This window comes from Zalophus californianus, chromosome 13, assembly GCF_009762305.2.
Source record: "Zalophus californianus isolate mZalCal1 chromosome 13, mZalCal1.pri.v2, whole genome shotgun sequence".
Taxonomy (NCBI): domain Eukaryota; kingdom Metazoa; phylum Chordata; class Mammalia; order Carnivora; family Otariidae; genus Zalophus; species Zalophus californianus.
This window is the reverse complement of record NC_045607.1, coordinates 71376800-71400289: the sequence shown is the minus strand read 5'-3', so window position 1 is coordinate 71400289 and position 23490 is coordinate 71376800. Positions and strand designations below refer to the sequence as shown.

The window sequence follows — 23490 nt, the reverse complement described above, 5'->3', positions numbered from 1 at the left end:
GCCCATCCCCCGCCACAGGGGGGCAGGGCAACGCCGCCCAAACAGAGTTGCCTGAGTAAAAGCGCGGCAGGCCCCTCCCGCAGAAGACAGGCTGGGAAAACAAGAGGCCAGCAACCCTAAGGTCCCAAGAAAACAGGTGCATCTTGCTTGGGGTCTGATCAATAATCTGGACTCTATACATTCCCTCAAACACCCATCAATAGAATGACTAGGAGGAGGAGCCCGCAAAATAGAAAACACTCAGAGATTATGACTTAAGCTGCAGATTTACAAATGGATGCAGATATAACCAAGATGTCGGAGATGGAAATTCAGGCTAGCAATTGTGAAGACAATGGCTAGAATGGAGAAATCAATTAATGGTAACATAGAGTCTCTAAGGGCAGAAATGAAAGCTGAATTGGCAGAACTTAAAAATGCTATCAGTGAGATCCAACCCAATCTAGATAATCTAACAGCTGGGGTAAGTGAGGCAGAAGAACGAATAAGCAACCTGGAAGACAATATAATAGATAAAAAGGGAAAAGAGGAGGCCAGGGAAAAACAACTCAGAATCCATGAAAATAGAATCAGCGAAATAAGTGACACCATGAAGCGTTCCAATGTCTGAATAATTGGAATCCCGGAGGGAGTGGAGAGAGAGAGAGGACTAGAAGATGTATTTGAGCAAATCATAGCTGAACTTCCCTAATCTGGGGAATGAAACAAACATTCACGTCCTAGAGGCAGAGAGGACCCCTCCCAAGATCAAGGAAAACAGGCCAACACCCCAGCATGTAATAGTAAAACTTGCAAATCTTAGAGCCAAGGAAACCATCTTAAGGGCAGTTAGGGGGAAGAGATTCCTTACATACAGAGGGAGGAACATCAGAATAACGTCAGACCTATCCACAGAGACCTGGCAAGCCAGAAAGGCCTGGCAAGACATATTCAGGGTACTAAACGAGAAGAACATGCAGCCAAGAATACTTTATCCGGCAAGGCTTTCATTTAGAATGGATAGAGAGATGCAGAGCTTCCACGACCAGCAGAAACTGAAACAATATGTGACCACTAAGCTGGCCCTGTAAGAAATATTAAGGGGGGTTCTATAAAAGGAGAAAGACCCCAAGAGTGTTATACAACAGAAATTTACAGGGACAATCTATAAAAACAACATCTTCACAGGCAACATGATGACAATTAATTCTTATCTTTCAATAATCACTCTCAACGTGAATGGCCTAAATGCTCCCATAAAACGGCACAGGGTTGCAGAATGGATAAAAAGACAGGACCCATCCATATGCTGCCTACAAGAGACTCATTTTGAACCTAAAGATACATCCAGACTGAAAGTGAAGGGATGGAGATCCATCTTCCATGCCAGCGGACCTCAAAAGAAAGCTTGGGTAGCAATTCTTATATCAAACAAATTAGATTTTAAACTAAAGTCTGTTATTAGAGACATAGAAGGATATTATATCATTCTTAAAGGGTCTATCCAACAAGAAGATCTAACAATTGTAAATATCTAGGCCCCCAACATGGAAGCAGCCATCTACATAAGCCAACTGTTAACCAAAATAGTCATATTGATAACAATACGTTAATTGTAGAAGACCTCAATACTCCACTCTCAGCAATGGACAGATCATCTAAGCAGAAAATCAACAAGGAAACAAGAGCTTTGAATGATACACTGGATCAGATGGACCTCATAGATACTTACAGAACATTCCACCCTAAAACAAAAGAATACTCATTCTTCTTGAGTGCACACAGACCACATACTGGGTCACAAGTCAGGTCTTAACTGATACCAAAAGACTGAGATTATTCCCTGCATATTCTCAGACCACAATCCTTTAAAACTGGAACTCAAACACAAGAAAAAATTTGGCAGAAATTCAAACACTTGAAGCTAAAGACCACTCTGCTCAACAATGTTTGGGTCAACCAGGAAATCAAAGAAGAACTTAAAACAATTCATGGAAATCAATGAGAACAAAAACACATCGGTCCAAAACCTATGTATGGGATACTGCAAAGGCAGTCCTAAGGCGGAAATACATAGCCATCCAAGCCTCACTCAAAAAAACAGAAAAATCCCGAATTCACCAACTAACTCTACACCTTAAAGAACTAGAGAAAAAGCAACAAACGATGCCTAAGCCACGCATTAGAGGAGAAATAATTAAAATTAAAGCAGAGATCAATGAATTAGAAACCAGAAATATAGTAGATCAGATCAACGAAACTAGAAGTTGGTTCTTGGAAAGAATTAATAAGATTGATAAACCACTGGCCAGACTTATCCAAAAGAAAAGAGAAAGGACCCAAATTAATAAAATTATGAATGAAAGGGAAGAGATCATGACTAACACCAAGGAAATAGAAACAATTATTAGAAATTATTATCAACAACTATATGCCAATAAACTGAGAAATCTGGATGAAATGGAGGCCTTCCTGGAAACCTATAAGCTGCCAAGACTGAAACAGGAAGAAATTGACAACCTGAATAGGCCAATAACCAGTAACGAGATTGAAGCAGTGATCAAAAACCTCCCAAAAAACAAGAGTCCAGGGCCTGATGGATTCCCTGGGGAGTTCTACCAAACATTGAAAGAAGAAATAATATCTAGTCTCCTGAAACTGTTTCAAAAAGTAGAAACAGAAGGAAAACTTCCAAACTCATTCTATGAGGCCAGCATTACCTTAATCCTCAAACCAGGCAAAGACCCCATCAAAAAGGAGAATTTCAGACCGATATCCCTGATGAATATGGATTCCAAAATCCTCAACAAAATCCTAGCTAATAGGATCCAACAATACATTAAAAGGATCATCCACCACGACCAAGTGGGTTTTATCCCTGGGATGCAACAGTGGTTCAACATTCGCAAATCAATCAATGTATAAATGTGAAAGAACACATTAATAAGAGGTGGGAGAAGAACCAGATGGTCCTCTCGATGCACAAAAAGCATTTGACAAAATACAACATCCTTTCCTGATTAAAACTCTTCAGAGTACAGGGATAGAGGGAACATTCCTCAAGTTCATAAAATCCATCTATGAAAAACCCACAGTTAATATCATCCTCAATGGGGAAAAGCTGAGAGCCTTTCCCTTAAGATCAGGAACACGTCAAGGATGCCCACTCCCACCACTATTGTTCAACATAGTACTAGAAGTCCTAGCAACAGCAATCAGACAACAAAAAGAAATAAAAGGTATTCAAATTGGCAAAGAAGAAGTCAAACTCTCTCTTTTCACAGACGACATGATACTTTATGTGGAAGACCCAAAAGGCTCCACCCCCAAATTACTAGAACTAATACAGCAATTCGGTAATGTGGCAGGATACAAAATCAATGCACAGAAATCAGTTGCTTTCTTATACACTAATAACACAACTGTAGAAAGAGAAATTAGAGAAACGATTCCATTTACAATAGCACCAAAAACCATAAGATACCTCGGAATAAGAATAAACCTAACCAAAGAGGTAAAGGATCTATTCTCTAGGAACTACAGAACACTCATGAAAGAAATTGAAGAAGACACAAAAAGATGGAAAAATAGTCCATGCTCATGGATCGGAAGAACAAACATTGTTAAAACGTCTATGCTACCCAGAGCAATCTATACCTTCAATGCCATCCCGATCAAAATTCCAATGACATTTTTCAAAGTGCTGGAACAAACAATCCTAAAATTTGTATGGAATCAGAGAAGACCCCGAATCGCCAAGGAAATGTTGAAAAGGAAAAACAAAGCTGGGAGCATCCCGTTGCCCGATTTCAAGCTATATTACAAAGCAGTGATCACCAAGACAGCATGGTACTGGCACAAAAACAGACATATAGACCAATAGAACAGAACAGAGAACCCAGATATGGACCCTCAACTCTATGTCAAATAATCTTTGACAAAGCAGGAAAAAACATGCAATGGAAAAAAGACAGTCTCTTCAATAAATGGTGCTGGGAAAATTGGACAGCCACATGCAGAAGAATGAAACTCGACCATTCTCTTACACCATTCACAAAGATAAACTCAAAGTGGATGAAAGACCTCAATGTGAGACAGGAATCCATCAAAATCTTAGAGGAGAACATAGGCAGTAACCTCTTTGACATCGGCCACAGCAACTTCTTTCAAGATACATCTCCAAAAGCTAGTGAAACAAAAGCAAAAATGAACTTTTGGGACTTCATCAAGATAAAAAGCACCTGCACAGCAAAGGAAACAGTCAACAAAACAAAGAGGCAACCCACAAAATGGGAGAAGATATTTGCAAATGACACTACAGATAAAGGGCTGGTATCCAAGATCTATAAAGAACTTCTAAAACTCAACACTCAAAAAACAATCAAGTCAAAAAGTGGGCAGAAGATATGAAAAGACACTTCTCTGAAGAAGACATACAAATGGCTAACAGACACATGAAAAAATGTACATCATCATTAGCCATCAGGGAAATTCAAATCAAAACCACACCGAGATACCACCTTATACCAGTTAGAATGGCAAAAATGGACAGGGAAAGAAACAAATGTTGGAGAGGTTGTGGAGTAAAGGGAACCCTCTTACACTGTTGGTGGGAATGCAAGTGGGTACAGCCACTTTGGAAAACAGTGTGGAGGTTCCTCAAAAAGTTAAAAATAGAGCTACCCTATGACTCAGCAATGGCACTACTGGGTATTTACCCCAAAGACACAGATGTAGCGAAAAGAAGGGCCATGTGCACCCCTATGTTCATAGCAGCGATGTCCACAAGAGCCAAACAGTGGAAAGAGCCGAGATGCCCTTCAAAAGACGAATGGATAAAGAAGATCTGGCCCATATATACAAGGGAATATTACTGAGCCATCAGAAAGGATGAATACCCAACTTTTACATCAACATGGATGGGACTGGAGGAGATGATGCTAAGTGAAATAAGTCAATCGATTATCGTATGATTTCACTTATTTGTGGAACAGAAGGAATAACATGGAGGACACTAGGAGAAGGAAGGGAAAAATGAGGGGGGGAAATCGGAGGGAGAGATGAACCATGAGAGACTATGGACTCTGAGAAACAAACAGGGTTTTAGAGGGGAGCGGGGAGGGGGGATCAGTTAGCCTGGTGATGGGTATTAAGGAGGGCATGTACTGCATGGAGCACTGGGTGTTATACGAAAACAATGGATCGTGGATCACCACATCAAAAACTAATGATGTATTGTATGGTGACTAACATGACATAATAAAATTAAGAAAAAGAAAAGCAAAGCTGGCAGCATCACAATTCCGGACTTCAAGCTCTATTACAAAGCTGTCATCATCAAGACAGTATGGTACTGGCACAAAAACAGACACATAGATCAATGGAACAGAATAGAGAGCCCAGAAATGGACCCTCAACTCCATGGCCAACTAATCTTTGACAAAGCAGGAAAGAATGTCCAATGGAAAAAAGACAGTCTCTTCAACAAATGGTGTTGGGAAAATTGGACAGCCACATGCAGAAGAATGAAACTGGACCATTTCCTTAAACCACACACAAAAATAGACTCAAAATGGTTGAGAGACCTCAATGTGAGACAAAGAGTCCATCAACATCCTAAAGGACAACACAGGGAGCAACCTCTTCGACCTCAGCCGCAGCAACTTCTTCCTAGAAACATCCCCAAAGGCAAGGGAAGCAAGGGCGAAAATGAACTATTGGGACCTCATCAAGATAAAAAGCTTTTGCATAGCAAAAGAAACAGTCAACAAAACCAAAAGACAACTGACAGAATGGGAGAAGGTATTTGCAAATGACATATCAGATAAAGGGCTAGTATCCAAAATCTATAAAAAACTTCTTAAACTCAACACCCAAAGAACAAATGATCCAATCAAGAAATGGGCAGAAGACATGAACAGACATTTTTCCAAAGAAGACATCCAAACGGCCAACAGACACATGAAAAAGTGCTCAACTTCACTCGGCATCAGGGAAATCCAAATCAAAACCTCAATGAGATATCACCTCACACCAGTCAGAATGGCTAAAATTAACAAGTCAGGAAACGACAGATGTTGGTGGGGATGTGGAGAAAGGGGAAGCCTCCTACACTGTTGGTGGGAATGCAAGCTGGTGCAGCCACTCTGGAAAACAGTATGGAGGTTCTTCAAAAAGTTGAAAATAGAGTTATCATACAATCCAGCAATTGCACTACTCTGTATTTACCCTAAAGATACAAATGTAGGGATCCGAAGGGGTACGTGAACCCTGATGTTTACAGCAGCAATGTCCACAGTAGACAAACTGTGGAAAGAGCCAAGATGTCCATCAACAGATGAATGGATAAAGAAGATGTGGTGTGTATATATGTATATATATATACATACACACACACACACACACACACACACACACACACACACACACACACAATGGAATATTATGCAGCTATCAAAAAGAATGAAATCTTGCCATTTGCAACGATGTGGATGGAACTGGAGGGTATTATGTTGAGCAAAATAAGTCAATCAGAGAAAGACATGTATCATATGACCTCACTGATATGAGGAAATCTTAATCTCAGGAAACATACAGGGTTGCTGGAGTGGTGGGGGGTGGGAGGGATGGGGTGGCTGGGTGATAGACATTGGGGAAGGTATGGGCTATGGTGAGCACTGTGAAGTGTGCAAGACTGTTGAATCACAGATCTGTACCTCTGAAACAAATAATACATTATATGTTAAGAAAAAATAAGAAGAAGATAGCAGGAAGGGAAGAATGAAGGGGAAGAAATCAGAGAGGGAGATGAACCATGAGAGACTATGGACTCTGAAAAACAAACTGAGGGTTCTAGAGGGGAGGGGGGTGGGAGGATGGGTTAGCCTCGTGATGGGTATTAAAGAGGGCACGTTCTGCATGGAGCACTGGGTGTTATATGCAAACAATGAATCATGGAACACTACATCAAAAACTAATGATATATGGTGATTAACATAGCATAATAAAAAATGAAAAAAAATTTTTTATACGACCCTATTGCTGACTCATTATTGTAAAGCCAATCTCCAGGATTTTTTCATCTTGAATGACTGAGACGCTATACCCAGCAAACAGCATCTCCCCATTTTCCCCTCCCCTTGCCCCCACACCAACCATTCTATTTTCTCCTTCCAAGAGTTTGACTACTAAGGATACTTTATATAAGTAGAATCATACAGTATTTGTCCTTCTATGACTAGCTTATTTCGCTTAGTATAATTCTTCAAGCTTCATCCATGGTGTTCAGCCTATTGTAGGAATTCCTTATATTTTAAAGCTGAATCCATTTTATATATATACTTTTCTTCATCCAGTCATCTGCCAATGGGCCCTTAGATTGCTTCCACCTCTGGTGAATAATGCTACAATGACCATGGGAGTACAGATAATCTCTTCAATATCCTGATTTCAATCAATTCTCTTGGATACATACCCAGAAGTGGGACTACTGAATCACAGGGTAGTTCTATTTCTAACTTTCTGAGAAACCTCCATACTGTTTTCCACAGTGGCTGCACCATTTTATGTGCCCACCAACAGTGCACCAGGGTTCCATTTCTCCATGCTCACTAGGATGTGTTACTTTCTGGGGTTTTTTTGATAATAGCCATCCCAACAGGTATGAGATGGTATATCATTGTGGTTTTGATTTGCACTTCCCTGATGACTAGTGATGTTGAGCATCTTCTCATCCCCGTGAAAAATGTTTTGCCTGAAGAACAAAGTATTCCAACAATGAAAGAAAATACCACCACAGTACCTCTTGTAACTACATTCCTTTATTTACAATCAGAAGTCATTTCATTCAGATAGATTTTGTTACAAGCCTTAAAAATTATGACATGCGTAAAAACTGACATGTCTTAAAAATTATTCCAGCTTCAAACAAAGAGAAAGACAGACATCAGGGTAAAAGGGGTTTTGGACATCCCAGTGCATTCAGAACTCAGCCCTCCTCCCCTAAGGAGGACCACATAATATTGCACAGCAACATCTTTTGAGCCTGAACAAGGTAACTCTGAAAAGTACAATAATATCCAAGAGCAAAAAAAAAAAAAAAAAAAGGAGTAAAGAGAGACTATCTTTGGGTCAAAAAATACTACGTACAAACTTGCAAGCAGAAGTAGGACAATTAAAGTCCTAATTTAGGGTACCATGCAATCACATGCTCACATCAACATGGATCTTCAAAGTGAAACTATACCTGACACTTCAATTTACCAGGGCACACTCACAGGTAGGAAACAAGCGATGCACACTGGGAATGGTATCTTTCCCACCTCCATGCTTTGACCTTCACAGAGGATGCAAAACAGCAACTTCCACTTAAAATCTGAATTTTTCACCCTCTTTTATAAGTTGGCATCACTGACAGCACTGGGCCTATCATCTAGTGTGTGCGCGCGCGCGCACACACACACACACACACACACACACACACACACACCCCGTTTCCCTCTCCTTGCCAATCTTGGAACACCATGACCAGCTCATACCAGAACATTAAAAAAAAGAGAGAAAGAGAGAAAGAGCATCAACAAAACAAATGAAGAAAATGCACATGACATCAACTGCATTCTCAGTATATGAATCAAGGAACAAAAGAACACCAGTTTATTCTGTTCATTTTGCAAACATTTACTGAACACGTTTACTAAGTACCTACTAGGTACAAAACTCCCTCTCATAATGCCCCGGCACAAGAAATTGGCCAGACTAGGTTATTACAAGTCTGTTCTCTATCTCTCACCCAACATTTTCTCCCCATTTCATGGAGTGTTCTTGGCCCTGTACAATCTTCCTTCCTGAATTCTCTTCTATAACCACACCACCTTGCCCATTCTGGTTTCACCTGTTGGCTGACCTAATTCCAGTTCACTAGGAAGTGATGATGGCCATCCTGACCCTGTAGACGATTTACACTTGCCCAGCTCAGGTTAACAGGTCACTTGACTACTAGGGACATTCCCCTTTAGGAGAAGGAGTCTTTCAATCTTCCAAGAAAAAACCAACTTGAGAGTGAGCTGACACACATCCCAGAGACCATTTTCATCCTTTTACAGTGCAACTTTATTTCTTCTCTAAGATCACAATATTGATGACTGGGGAGTTTAACCCAAACTTGCTTAATACTTTTAAACCAGGAACTTGAATGGTCTTACAAATGGAAATTCTGTCAACACCACCACATTTTGCCTTATAGGAGCCATTCTTTTTTTTTTTTTAAAGATTTTATTTATGTATTTGACAGAGAGAGACACAGTGAGAGAGAGGGAACACAAGCAGAGGGGTGTGGGCGAGGGATAAGCAGGCTTCCCGCGGAGCAGGGAGCCCGGTGCGGGGCTCGATCCCAGGGCCCTGGGATCAGGAGCCAAACATTCTTATATCTGATACCTGATCTTCTCAACCTGAACATGAAAACCCCCTACATAAGCATGGGACAAGAAGCCACCATGGGTAAAATGGTGTGTCAGATGAATAACAAAGCCACCAGATGAAATGGCACACTTTCCTAGAGAAACAATTTTCCCACTGGAGGAAAGCATAACGTTTTATATTAAAATAAGCCCCAATATATCATGGAGTAAAATGAACAAATACATGACCAAAGACAGCTCCTGGTTGCAGTAGTCTGTTGGGCTATGTCCGCTCTATATGGAATTTCATGCAAATAACCCTCTTGCCTTTAAATGTTCTTTGATAAAATTTTTGAGAAATGGTTCACCCACACTATAAACTTCCTGACAGCATGAACTACATCTCATCCTTCTCTTTGTCCCCAGGGACCTAGGGCAGGACCTACAACAGTGTCTGGCACAAAATAAGCACTCAATAACATCTGCAGAACTAATTTGACTGAAATAATGCCAATGGCCTTATCGATGACAAAAGATTTTTACCACATTTGGATGAGAGGAAGGGAAAGTGAACAGCTGTATGAGGAAGTGGAATAGAAGCAATCGAATTTACCAAAAACAGTTACTGGCTGCCATGGTAACAATCAGATGAAGCAACTCAGTTTAGTTCTTTTCCACTTGAACAAGCACAGGAAGGCAAATATTGTACTTGTTAATCTCCAATCACAAGGGGGTGTGGCTTAAAACACAAGTCTACCAGGTAACACTGGTGCCCATTAAACTTAATAATCTTTGAAGAGTTTGGAAAGACATCATGATAATAACAAAATCACCAGTTACATTAAATCCTGGTTTCCAAACTGATACTAAGAAGACCATCCTAATCATTTCAAGGTTAAGTGTCAAATATTTGTTGCTGACACTTGATAACTGTGAAAAGTAGATCTGTGTGTGGGTGTGCGTGTAAACCATGGCATGGGTTCACCTTTCCTGGTTCTTAAAACTGTTACCTTTTATAATTAGCTGGACCCAAACCAAGTTAAAGATAAAAGATAATTCCAAGAGTATAGTTTATGGCGATGCTACATTTTTCTACTTCCCTGGTAGAGACGTTGTATTTTAACTCGTTTGTAAATAATAGAAAAGATGGGTATCACACCCACTTTCTCTACACCATCCGTCTCATACTTGCAGTGAGTCACTCTCCATGCCTTAGTCTCCAAACTGGAGGGAGGAGCTGGGCAGAGGAGGAAGTGGGACTCCCAGGCCAGCAGGTCCAAGCTGTGAATGGGTGAGCAAGACCACTCACCCTGCAGGGCTATTTGCTTTTCTGAGTCTTATGACTAAGATATGCAAGCTGCCAGCCAAAATGATACGTTTCAGTTCCATAGGCTTTCAACCATAATCCAAACCAAGAGCAGAAATACATTTTATGGCATTTACATTTTGGAGTGCCTGAGGAAGAAGTGAAAATAGCAGTTCAAGACATACCATGACAGGAAGGCGAGGACAGATACAGATTACTCTTGAATAAAACCTGAGCATCTTTCTCTCCATGCTCTGCCCCTGCGGGCATTCCCTCTCCCCCTGAGAATTAAGTTAGTAACTTGATATCATTTCTGTCCGAGCCAGAGAGTAGAGAATTTATTGTATAATTTTATCATTTTCTTCCATTGTATAAAAAGCAAGCTTTTCAGTTCAACAACATATGGGATCAAATCCCTGCTCTTTCATTAACCAGTCAAGTTCCTTAATGTCTTAAAGGTCTAAATTTCTGGGTCTAAGTTTCTCCATCAATCAGAGAAGAAAATCCACCTCCCAGGGCTGTTGCAAAAATTAAATGAACGAACTCTGTAAAATGCTTAGTACCTAGTAGGTAGGCATCAATGAATATATAAGTCCAGCATATAAATGCCCAACATGTTTCGTCTTCTATGTTGTAGGAAAACAACAAATACAAGAACTACTACATGTAAAGGACGCCAGTTTGGAAGTCCGCCACTCATAGCTCCGGGGTGCAGCCAGGGGGCCTTGATAGAAGGTGCGATGAGATGTGGGGAGCGCTCCTAAACTTTTGTCTGGGAACCAAATCTGGACGCTGCGGATTTCACTGTGGCCCAGGTAATTAACAAAGTGACCTTTGCAGGGCTCAGAAATGAGCAAGTGAAACTTTCTCCCCAAACCCTGACTCTGAACGCACTCCCTTTCTTCAACTCTAGGGGATCTCCTCTTGGAATAGTTAGAGTCCGTGGACGGAGAAAAGCAACTCACAAAGCGTAAGGTCCAGTGGGTCTGCCCACTCCGCGGGTTAAGAGGGAGATGCCAGCGCACGGGGGAGGACAGATAACCCCATCCTCACCTCCCGCCCTCCAACCCACACACGCACCTGGGGATGAATTTGGCCTCGTCTCCAAGTCGCGCCTGGAAGTCCTGCCAAGCCTGGCCGGGGCTCGCCCGACCCCAGGGGGCTGCCAGCGCGTCCCCGTCGCCCGCGTCCTCTTCGCTGTCCGCGGAGTCGGGCCCCGCCTGGGCTGAGGCGGGCGCGGGCTCCCGGGGAGCCCAGCCTCGGCGCCGCCCCCCGCGGTGGAACCCACGGAAGCCGCGCGCGAACTCCTGGAAGGTGATGGCGCCGTCGCGGTCAGCGTCTAGCCGCTGGAACACGGCCTCGGCGTCGGCCGGCCGCACGCGCAGCTCCGCACACAGCGCGCCGAACTCCTCGCGCTCCAGGCGCCCCGAGTGGTTCGCGTCGCAGGCAGCGAAGACCGAGCGCAGGTGGGACAGCTCCTCCCGGTCCCCGTCCGCCTCCATCCCGTCCGGCGAGGGTAGCCCAGACGGCTCTGGGGCGCGACGGGGCGCGCGGCCCGCGGGGGCAGCGGCGACGGCGTGAAGTCCGGGGCCACCTGCTGCCGCAGGGAGCCGCGGCGAGTTGGCCTCGTCCAGCTGGTTCGGCCACTTGCAGGAATGTCCGGGCGGGGCGGGGCGCCCGGGCGGGCCGGGGGCGGGGCGCGCCGACGCTGGGCCGGCACGCAGCCCCCGCCCGGCCCGGGAGTCGGAGCGCCGCAACGCCTGCCCGAGACTGAGGGACCGGCGGGGCGGCCCAAACACTTTCCGGGCGGGCCCGGCTCCGCCCAGCCAGGTAGGAGGAGCGCGTGGCGCGGCTTCCCGCGCTTCCGAAGCCCGCTGTCCTTCCTGTGCCAGGTCCAAGCCCGCGGAGCATGGGTTGGGGCCTCTTGGACTTGGGATACCCGGCCAGAACCGGGGCTGCAGCGGTAGTGTTACCAGGCGCTTCGGAGTAAACACTCTTTGCTCGGGTAAAGGCAAGAGCTAGCAGGAGTGTGCAAAGCTAACTGGGCAAAAAGAGAAAAGGAAGATAGGGGTACGATTCCAAATTGGTTAACGTTATGTGTATTTTATTCTCTTGTAATTCCGGAACATGAGTAAACGTCCGCATATACAAGTTTTCTTACAAAATAAACTACAAGACCTACCAGAACACCCCATTTTCTGATTTTACTGGCTTTCCTTAACCCATGTCCTTCCAACATTAAGTTCCAACTGGTTAATACACATTAGAAATCACATAGATCTTCCAGATCCCCGCATCCAAATAATTTTTCTCAGTCCTTGTCTCCACAACCTGAGAAAGAATTAATAACCAAAATGCTTTGGCAGGCAACGACAGTTAAAGACTAGGGTAGCTTTTTTTTTTTTTCCAGATAAATCTTAGAGAAATCCTATATCCAAGTGCATGTTACCCTTTGATTTTAAACACTTATTTCATCAGGGCTATTGTTTCTTTAATACTGACTGCTTAATGGGTACAAGATCTTAAAAATTCAACCATTTTGATCTTTTCTTTTTTATCTTACCCTGTTTCCAAGAGACCCTCACTCTGTCATATGACTTATACATATGTTCTCTTAGGTGATTCTAATAACCTGTGAAAATGCATTTGGATTGTTTTTACTTTATTTACATTATCCACCGGTCGGTGTTCTTAAACACAAGGCTAAGTGCTAACCATCTGAGGAACTGTTAGTTCTTTAATAGTACAATAAACAGGGTCAACGCTCAGCATCTATCAAGCCCTAAATACCACTGATAATCACTATCTGTAAATTTAACTGGTAAATTATGAGAGACATTCCATTCGAGGCCCTGGTCTTAGCAATCTAATTGCTAAGTGAATATAGTTCCATACAAGTGGATAGCTATTACATTGAAATGAATTTTATCATTAGTGCAATATAAATTGTTATTGATTTTGAGTTTATGTGCTTTCCTGTTTATTCTAAAGATTGATTTTTCCATATAAAGGAAGAGGTGGCTAGCTTGGTAATGCCTTTAAATACTTGTTAAACTGAACCTTTGAAGTATTATTATCATTATACTGTTAGCAATTACTAAGTGTAGTTTTCAAAATAGCTGAGTTAATATTTTTAACTGCTTAGACAGAAGTGCTTTCTTGAAGACTGCTCATGCAACTTCATTCCCGAATTCACTCTGACCTTTGCACTCAGTTTCTAAGTTCTTATCTTTTTTGACCCACTTTGCCCTTTCACTGAGTCCCTTCACTGAAAAGTCATCAAGAAATACGGATTCTTGCAAATGTCTTGTGTACACACCTTTTCATTTCCAGTGATAATGATCTACTCCAGACCTATAAGTTACCTATCACTGCATGACAATACGACAATCACTTAGTGATTTAAAACAGCAACCACTTCATTTGTTCATAATTTCATTGTCATTAACTTGCATGCGGTCAGGTAGGTAGTTTTTCTGCAGGCTTGCCTAAGATCACGCAGTCATGGTGGTTCCACTGTGGCTGCATGGCGTTAGAGGGCCTCACTCATATCTGGAAGTTGGTGTTGGCTGTCAGTTGGACCGTGTGTCTTCAGGAGGCTAGCATGGGCTTTGTTACATGGGGGCAGTGTCCAAGAGGCTAAGTCCCAATGCACAAATGCTCTTCAAGCCTCAGCTTATGTCACGGTTACTGATATTCCATTGATCATGGCAAGTCAACATGGCCAAGCCCTACATCAGTGTGAGAGAGGACTATACAAGGTCACAGATACAAGGAGATGTACTTTATTAGAGGCCCTTACTGTAACAATATACCATATCTAGGGTACTGGGATAGTCTCTAAGACATTCTGTCAGGTTCCTGTCCTGCCGACCTTCTGTTCATTCTACACAACCACAACTGGACAGTCCTTCTCAAACACCAATTATTCTGTCTTCTTAGAGCTCAGTTGTTCTCAGTCTGTGATAATTTTGTTAACCAGGAGACATTTGGCAATGTTTGGAGACATTTTTGGTTGTCACAATTTGTAAAGGGCAAGATGCTACTAACATCTAGTAGGTAGAGGGCAGAGATGCTGCTAAGCATCCTGTCATATACAGGCTAGCTTCCCATGACAAAAAATTATCTGGCCAAAAAATGTCAATAAAGGTTAAGAAAACCTACATACTAGCTCATAAATTCCCAGAGGTTCCCCAATTAAAAGAGAACCAAGGGTAAACTCTTCATCTGGGCATTCAGAGTCCTCTATGATCTTGTCCCACTTCATAGACCCAAATATCTCTCCCTTAGTTTCCATCAGCGCTCCTGGTATCCCCAAATATGCCACCCTCGATTACATAATTAACATAATAGCTCCTTATTGTCGTCACAAAATGTAAATATCAAACTTCAGTTTTCCCCTCCTCTGTCTAACCAAACCATTTCCCAGCCTCAGTTAAAGAGTTGGATCCTTCCTACCAAAAGTTTCCACAATTACATTGTGACCTGTCACTTACAAAGACATTGCTTAGTATGGTTTATGTCAGCTCAAATAAACAGGCCACAGGAATGTTTTTTTTTTCATGGTTTAATTTTTCAAGTTAAAATTCTTTTCCATCTGGAATTTGGTTTGGGTTAGGTGTGAGTTGTAGATTTAACTTTTTTTTTTTAAAGATTTTATTTATTTATTTGACAGAGAGAGACCCAGTGAGAGAGGGAACACAAGCAGGGGGAGTGGAAGGGGGAGAAGCAGGCTTCCCGCCGAGCAGGGAGCCTGATGTGGGGCTCGATCCCAGGACCCTGGGACCATGACCTGAGCCAAAGGCAGACGTAGGGTTAAGACAAAGTCTTAACGACTGAGCCACCGAGGCACCCCTAGATTTAACTTTACTATTTTTCTGGATTTCTACCTAGTTGTCTTAACACTGTTTATTCAACTATCCCTTCCCCATGGATTTAAATGTCACTTTTGGCATATACTTAATTCCTCTCTGTACTTGGGTTTATTTCTGGACTTTCTAGTCAGTTCTATTAAGGAATCACATTTTGAAAGGACTCTTGAGCTTATAAAAAGATTCCTAAAGTTCCTATTGGGTTGCCTTTCATATTTTGTTTGTTTATACATCATTAAGTATATGGCAGAGAAGATCAGGGAAAAGTGAGGAGAAGGCAATGAAGTTTAAGACTAATTTGTTAGGCACAAGTACAAATTGACAACCGTCTGAAATTGTTATGTAAATCAGCGAGAAAATAGTTGATTTATAGAAAGAGTAAGGAACCTCCTGTTTATGTAAAACGTGAGATGCTTCTGTAAAGCCACTCACAAGTTACTGAGGAATGCTTTTGAATATCCTCAGCAATATACTCAGGGGAAGGCCAGGGTTATATAATCTGTCTCTAATTTTTTCAAGAAAGAGGGAAAAGAAAGAAATAGGAAGCATTTCTTTTCTGTTCTAGCATCCAGAAACAGCAAGTGAGAAATTGGAGATAACAGAGCAACCTTTGAAAGCCAATGAAATGGTAGGTAAAGAGAGCTTGCCTGTATTTATCAGCATGACTTTGAGAAAGATCAGCTTGCTCTGTGGCTACCCAAGGATTTTAAAAATCAGAGATAATCTTGTTAGAGTGTGTTTCTCAAAACTGTGAAAAGATATTATGGTGATCAAATACACTTCTAAAACACAAATAAATTTGGAAAAGAATCCTACTCTATCTCTTCTTGGATGAGATAAAGAAAGCTGTTTATACTTGCTTAAGCTAAAATTTCCTAAATGTATTTGACTATGGAAGTAGGGTTTTTTGTTTGGTTTGGTTTCTGTTTCAATTTCTGAGGGCTTTCCACCAAGTTAGTGATCTTGAGAAAATACTTTGGGAAACCAATGACCAGAGTAACGAGTCATGAGAAATTATCCCTTTGCCACTATATCATAAATTGACCCAATTTCCTATAACGGGGAATGAGCACCACCCTTTAACCTCTTCACCCAGTAAAATGGGAGAGGCTTTTAATGGAAGCCTGTTGTAATCTACACTATAGGATTTCCTTCAGGTACAAGAGCCTTCCTCAAAGTCGCTTAACACTCCAGTTACTCTGCCTTAGAAAGATCCAATAAGCCTGTAAAGATGGAACAAGATATCCAAGTAATGGCATACCACTGAGGGACCAATTAGTAGATTCAGAAATTCTCAAACATAGGTGCCCTGCAAGACCTTGAGTCTTAGTTCTCTCATGAATATCTGCCATGGCTTGCTGTTCCTAAGGAAGTTACGAGAAAATTTTGAATATTTTACAAAAAAAGAATGTGTCAGCAACTTTACATCATAGTGATTCACTTACTCTTTATGTAAATCTGGAAAAAGGAGAAAAGAATAATGTAACACCCATATACCCAAAATTGCAAATATGAACATTTTATCAGATCTGTTTTTTTAGAAAATACAGCATTATGGATCAATCCAGATGAACTTCCTCTTTGATTGCATATTGTTTCTGTAATCAGTATATAGCATTGTTGCATGTATGTGTACGTGTTGGCAGTTATCAGACTTTGGGAAATCTTGAATTATAAACAATTAAATAACTCTATAATACTCTAAACAGTATAAACATCATGTCACAAACCAGAGCAGGGTAGACATTCAGTGCTAGAACTGAGAAGTGTTGAGCTTCAGACTTCTGATCCCCTTTTTTGATGACCAAGCAAAGCTCCTATGTCATTTTCCCACATTAGAAAACTGTGTCTCATGCATACATCTTGCTTCATTCAGAACAAAAGTTTGCATTTCATATTATATATGCAGGTAATAGAGAGAGAGAAACTCAGTGCAGTGAAAACACATCCATCTCAGTTCAGCTTTTGGATAGTAAAACAAAAAGCAACCGTGGTAAGCAGAACTCTCCAGTGGCCCCAAATTCCCACTCCTTGGTGTACATGTTCTGTATAATCCCTTCCTTTTCAAAGTGAGCAGATCTTACGAATGCAATGGGATAGTCAGTCTTGTGATTACATTGTGTTAAGAAGACTATCTATGCAGCCTGGAGTGAGATTCTCCTGCTGGTCTTGAAGAAGTAGCTGCCATGCTGTGAGAGAGCTCCATGGCTAGGACCTCAGGGGTTAGATTTAATGTGATTAATTTGTCTTTTCTTGAGTTTCCTGTAAATCATTCAGCCTGTATCTAACATGCCTAGCTCCTTTTGCTCAGCATAATGATTTTAGATTGATTCATGTTGTTTCAGATTTTAGTAATTCATTCCTCTCTGGTAATGAGTAGGATTATGTCATACATATACACCACAGTGTGTTTATTCATTATTTTTTTATTGACATTTGGGATATTTCCAGGTTTTGACTATTATTAATAAAGCTACTATAACAATTACATCCAAATTTTTGTATGAAGGAACATGTGTCCATTTCTCTTGGGTAAATTCCTAGGAGTGAGATTTCTGGATCACATGGTAGGTATATGTTTAGCTTTATAAGCAAATGAATAAGTGTTTTCCAAAGTGACTAAAATTTTACATTCCCACAGTAGTATAAGAGAGTTCTAGTTGCTCCACATTCTTGTCAACCCTTGGTGCTATCAGTCTTTTTAATTGAAGCAATTCTAATGGATGGGTATCAGTATCCCATTGTGCTTTTAATTTGCAGTTCCCTGATGACTGTGATGTTGTATAACTTTTCATATGCTTATCGGCCATTCTTGTATTTTCTTTAATGAAATGTCTGTTCAGATCATGTGCCATTTTTTACTACGTTGCCATCTTATTGAGTTGTACGTGTTCTTTCTGTATTCTGGAAACAAGTCTTCTGTCATTTATATGTACTTTGAAAATCTTCTCCCATTCTGTGCTTTGCCTTTTCATTTTCTTAATGGTGTCTTTTGAAGAGCAGATGGTTTTAGTTTTGATAAAATTCAATTTATCGATATTTTATTTTGTAGTTTATATTTTTGTGACCCATCCAGCAAACCTCTGTCTACCTAGAGTTGCAAAGATATTTATGTTTTCTTCTAGAAATGTAGATTTCTCATTTAGTATTGCATCTGTGATCCATTTTGAGTTAATTTGTGTATTGAGTGAGTTTAAAGTTGAATTTTATTTTTTTTCTATATGGATATCCAGGTCTTCCAGCACTACTTTTTGAAAAAATGATCCTCTCCCCATTGAATCACCTTTGTCAGAAATCAAATGATCATTCATGTGTGGGTCTATTTCTGAACTTTTTATTCTGCCCTATTGACTTGTACATTTATCCTTTCACCAACACCATATGGTCTTGATCACATTGCTTGATAGTAAGTCTCAAAATCATGTAGGATAAGTCCTACAGCTTCGTTATTCTTTTTCCAAATTGTTCTGGATATTCCTTGGTCTTAGGTATTTCCATACAAATTTTAAGATCGGTTTTTCAATATATATATATATATATATATATATATATATATCTGGCATTGTGATTGTGTTGAATCTTATAGATCAATTTTAAGAGAATTGATATCTTAATATTAAGTCTGCCTATCAATGAACATGTTATATCCCTCATTTATTTGTTGCCAGCATATAAAATTCAATTGATTTTGGAATTATGACAAACTTGTATTCTGAGACCTTGCTCAACTCACTTATTAGTTCTAGTAGTGATTTGGTAGAATTCTTAGAATTTTCTCCTTACACAGTCATGTCATCTGTGGGAGAAAAAGGATAATTTTACTTCTTCATTTCCCATCTGTACTTGTTTTCTTTTTCTTGCTTTATTGCACTGGTTGAGACTTCTAGTACAATGTAGAATTACAGTAGTAAGAACAGATCTCCTTGCTTTGTTCCTAATCACAGGGGGAATCATTCACTCTTCCACTGTTAATTGTAATGTTAACAGTAGGGGTTTTTATCGATACTCTTCATAGGGTTTAGGAACTTCTCCTCTATTCCTACATTGCTGAGACTATTTATCCTGGGTGGATTTTGGATTTTCTAGATCCCTCCAGCATCTATGTAGATGATCGTGTTTTTTTTCCTTCATTATCCTGTTAATGTGGTGAATTATATTGATGAATTTTCAAATTTTAGCCCAGCTCTTACTTTCATAGGGAGGGTCTCAGGGCTTCTTCACATGGTCCCTCCCTCAAGATAGTTGGACTTCTTACACAGTGCCTCAGGGCTCCAACAATGAGTGTTCAAAGAGTCTTGGGCCAGGGCTGCAAGGCTTCTTACAGCCTAGCCTCAGAAACTTTAAATGTTAGTTCAGCCACCTTCTATTGATCAAACTAATCACTAAGGCCAACCCAGACTCAAAAGGAGGGTAAATCATCACCATCTCTCAATGAGAGGAATAGTAAAGAATTTTTGGCCATCTTTAATCTACTACACCTTTTTTGCTTTGAGTTTGGCTTTATATTACACCCTTTTTGTTTTCTGTTTTTCTACATCTCTGTTTGAAGTGAGATGGGCTATTTCTCACTTCAGCTCAGTCTACCATATTCACCTGATATCCTCCTCCCCTGCCTTAGACCTCAACTTAGGTATCATTTCCCTGACCTTCCAAAAAGAAATTATGCTTCCCTCTTAAGTGTCCCCATAGGACCCCATTTCTACCCCATACCTACAGCATGTGTGGATCTGTCCCCCAGCCATACTGTTTCCCAAACATTAAGCATTCTTTTTAAGACTCTCTACTTCCTCCACAATATTCCCTCTGCCCAGGATCCTTTCCCTATTTTGCCACCATGCAAACAAATTTCGTCCTTTAAATATCCTTTCACAAGGTTAGGTTTCCCAATTTTAGAGACAAGAAAACTAAATCTGAGGTTGAATGATATGACTAAAATCACACAGCTACTAGACCTAGGATTCAAAGCCAGATCACCGGATTCAAGTGCTCCATGTTTCCCTCCATGGTGCAAGTAGCAAATGTTCTCTTGCTTTGCCCCATCCCCTATGCATTCCACCCAACAGTCAGCCCTTAGGCTGTTTCATTTTGCCTTGCCTGTGTGTCTAGTTAGCTGAGCAATTTGTATCTCCTCTGAAAGTAGTGGTGTTCAAGCCCCCTTGCCCTCGATGTAGAACAACTCTGAGTTGACCTGCACAGTTGACCTGCTGGAACATTGGGACTGAGAGTCACCCACTGGGTGACGTTGCTTGATGTCAGTGTTGCACTGTTGCTTATCATTCTTCCCTTGACTGTTCTACCTGCCCCACTTCCCTAACCTTCCACATCCACATGAATCCTCATGCCAGCCTCTGGGTAACTCTGGCAAAGACAGTGCACAGCTACTTCCTTGGCATGAAATAGTCACTACAGAGACTCAAGTCAAAGGGCGTGGGCTTGTCAGCAGTTTGTGAAAGGACCCTGTGGGATATATGGGCTCCCCAGAAGCCACCACAATGCCTTGACACAAGTCCTGAAGAAATCAACACATATGACATTGCTGTATTACATATAAAACCATGGTGCATACAATGAAAATGTATGGCGTATAAGAGAAAATATTGCTTCCAGAGTTAACTGACATATTCTTCTCTCATAAAACATTGAGTGACTCAAGTAAAGTAGATTGCAATTTACCAATTAGGAATCTCAGGTAAAAGTTTAAATACCTTATAAACAAATAATACAAACTGGCAAGAAAATACCAATATTTAAAATTTTGTCCTTTTTTATTTTATCATTATGAGGGGGGTTAGAGGTGTTTGGCATACAAAAGTGTATTATTTTTGTATGAGATGCCAACACTTCACATGTAATTATTCCTTGCTTATCTGCCTCTTAACTCAAAAATAATTTATATCTCACTTTAAATGGGAAAATTTCTGGGCACATTTAACTTAGTGTTTTTTCAATGTCTTTATTACTAGAAATTCTATTTCCCTGAAAACATTAGCGGGTAAAGGCAGAAGTGTCATAAAATACTTTGACTCTTTTGTAAGTCTCTTTTATTTTGCACAGGTCAGAGTGATGGTGCAGCCATAAAGATGCAGAATCTTCAACCTAAAAAAAGTGAAGACAAGACCCCCGATTATGTGGAGCGGAGACAGTGGAGCCTAGATTCTAAGTAAGCATGGTAAGTGTATGAAAAGTCTTTATGTTAAGTACTTTATGTTTCTCAAGGAGAAGGATAGCATCAAACCTGAGAATATCAAGTACATTTTTAAATTTTGTCACATCAGTGAGGAATGGCAAGAATATCTGAATTTGAAGACCAGCTGTATTCTGAAGGAAAGGGTATGTTTGACACTACTGTGACACTCACTGTCCATAAATAAAGTTTTATTAGAACACAGTCCTGCCCATTCACTTTCACGCTAGAAGGGCACAGCTGAGTAGTTGCAATAGACTCATCTAACCTGCAAAACCTAAAATATTTATTCTCTGGCCCTTTACAGAAAGATTTTTTCCAACACTGCTCTACATGAAACAGTGAGGGAAGGACACGTTTCACTTATTCTCATAGCACAAGTTAATACACTGGCAAAGAATCTCCTTATTTTCACACCAGTCCTCTACCTTCATGTCTCTAAATATTCCTCAAATCCAATAAAAACATAACATTTCAAATTACAGGGAACGAAGTGCAATCATCCCACAGCAATGGTGGTAGCATGAAGGAAGAATGTGGAAAGCTCTATCAATGGTGACTTAGTTAACATTTCTTAAAATAAGGAAATATTGACCAACCAGAATCTTGTACAATTTGTCTGATGTGTGTGACAGTTAAGGTTTTCAGTTTCTCAGTATTTTAGAAGAATCAATGATAAATTCTTCTTAGAATGTATTAATTTTGCCTTTGATGAAGAATGGCCAGGCCTTGTTTTAGAGCTGTCTAAGACACACTCAACTTTTTCCCAAACTTATATTCTAACAAAAGACAGATCATGTTCTAAGATCACATTGGATTTCTTCTTAGGAAAGCCTATGAATTTGATCTCAAGTGCTCAAAAATTACTTTTAGCTCCAGGGAATGCAATGTGTACACTGTTAGATCAGAGACACATTTATATTCATCCAAAATAACGGAGAAATATACAGTCATCAATGTCAGAAACATGAGATGGTCCCATAGAGATAGAGTCATGCCAACGTTAAAGGCAAAGTAACTTTCAAACTTACATCCTAAGTATTATAATCTTTGCTCTCCAGATATAGACCCAGATAGTATGTATGGCCTGTACTCACTATCAAAGATGATCTGGGTTGGCGATTTTGAGTGTTTCACATAACATACCATGGAGAGTGCTCCTAATGTTAACAAGGGCAAGGGGAAAAGCTTCCTTAGACTGTACCTGAAATAATTCCCCAGGTTTCATACTGGTGAGAGCGCATGTCTCTAATAAGAAAAATACGCCTTTCAGTGTTAAAGAACATTATACGTACAAAAAACTACAATTTCTGTCCCCATCTTTAAAATGGATGTTTTCTCAGGGGTGCCTGGGTGGCTCAATTAAGCATCTGCCTTCGGCTCAGGTCATAATCCCATGGTCCTGGGATTGAGCCCTGCATCAGACTTCCCTGCTCGGCTAGGAGTCTCCTTCTCCCTCTCCCTCTGCCCCTCCCCCCACTCATGTGCATGCTCTCTCTCTCTCAAATAAATAAATAAAATAGTTTTTAAAAAATAAAATAGACATTTTCTCTGACTAGAGAAATTAATAATTAATTAATTAATTACAGAAAAATTGGAAGACTTTAAATGTCATGATAATATCCATAAATACTGAAATTCTGGTATCTCTTTGGATTCCAGAGTGATTAGGCCAGTGCTATCTAAGGAATAAGTCTTCCCTATAATAATTATGAAAATTCAAAGTTCTTTATAATGGGTTTATTAAAATTG

At 40.6% G+C, this 23490-nt stretch overlaps 1 protein-coding gene and 1 long non-coding RNA gene across 3 annotated transcripts in view; one reads left to right on the top strand and one right to left on the bottom strand.

Annotated features, from left to right (window-relative positions):
• RASEF (RAS and EF-hand domain containing) overlaps nucleotides 1–12316 on the bottom strand; it is a 90234-nt gene extending 77918 nt beyond the window's left edge. For both annotated transcript variants that reach the window (XM_027616823.2, XM_027616824.2), the window contains exon 1: nucleotides 11764–12316. In XM_027616823.2, the coding sequence (XP_027472624.1) occupies nucleotides 11764–12185 (422 nt within the window). In that variant the 5' untranslated portion in view covers nucleotides 12186–12316. The remainder of the gene's footprint in view (nucleotides 1–11763) is intronic.
• A 94-nt stretch (nucleotides 12317–12410) lies between these two features.
• Nucleotides 12411–23490, top strand: part of LOC113934763 — a 33284-nt gene continuing 22204 nt past the window's right edge. Inside the window, exons 1-2 of the long non-coding RNA XR_003523790.2 lie at nucleotides 12411–12513; nucleotides 21609–21723. This is a non-coding gene — a long non-coding RNA (uncharacterized LOC113934763). The remainder of the gene's footprint in view (nucleotides 12514–21608; nucleotides 21724–23490) is intronic.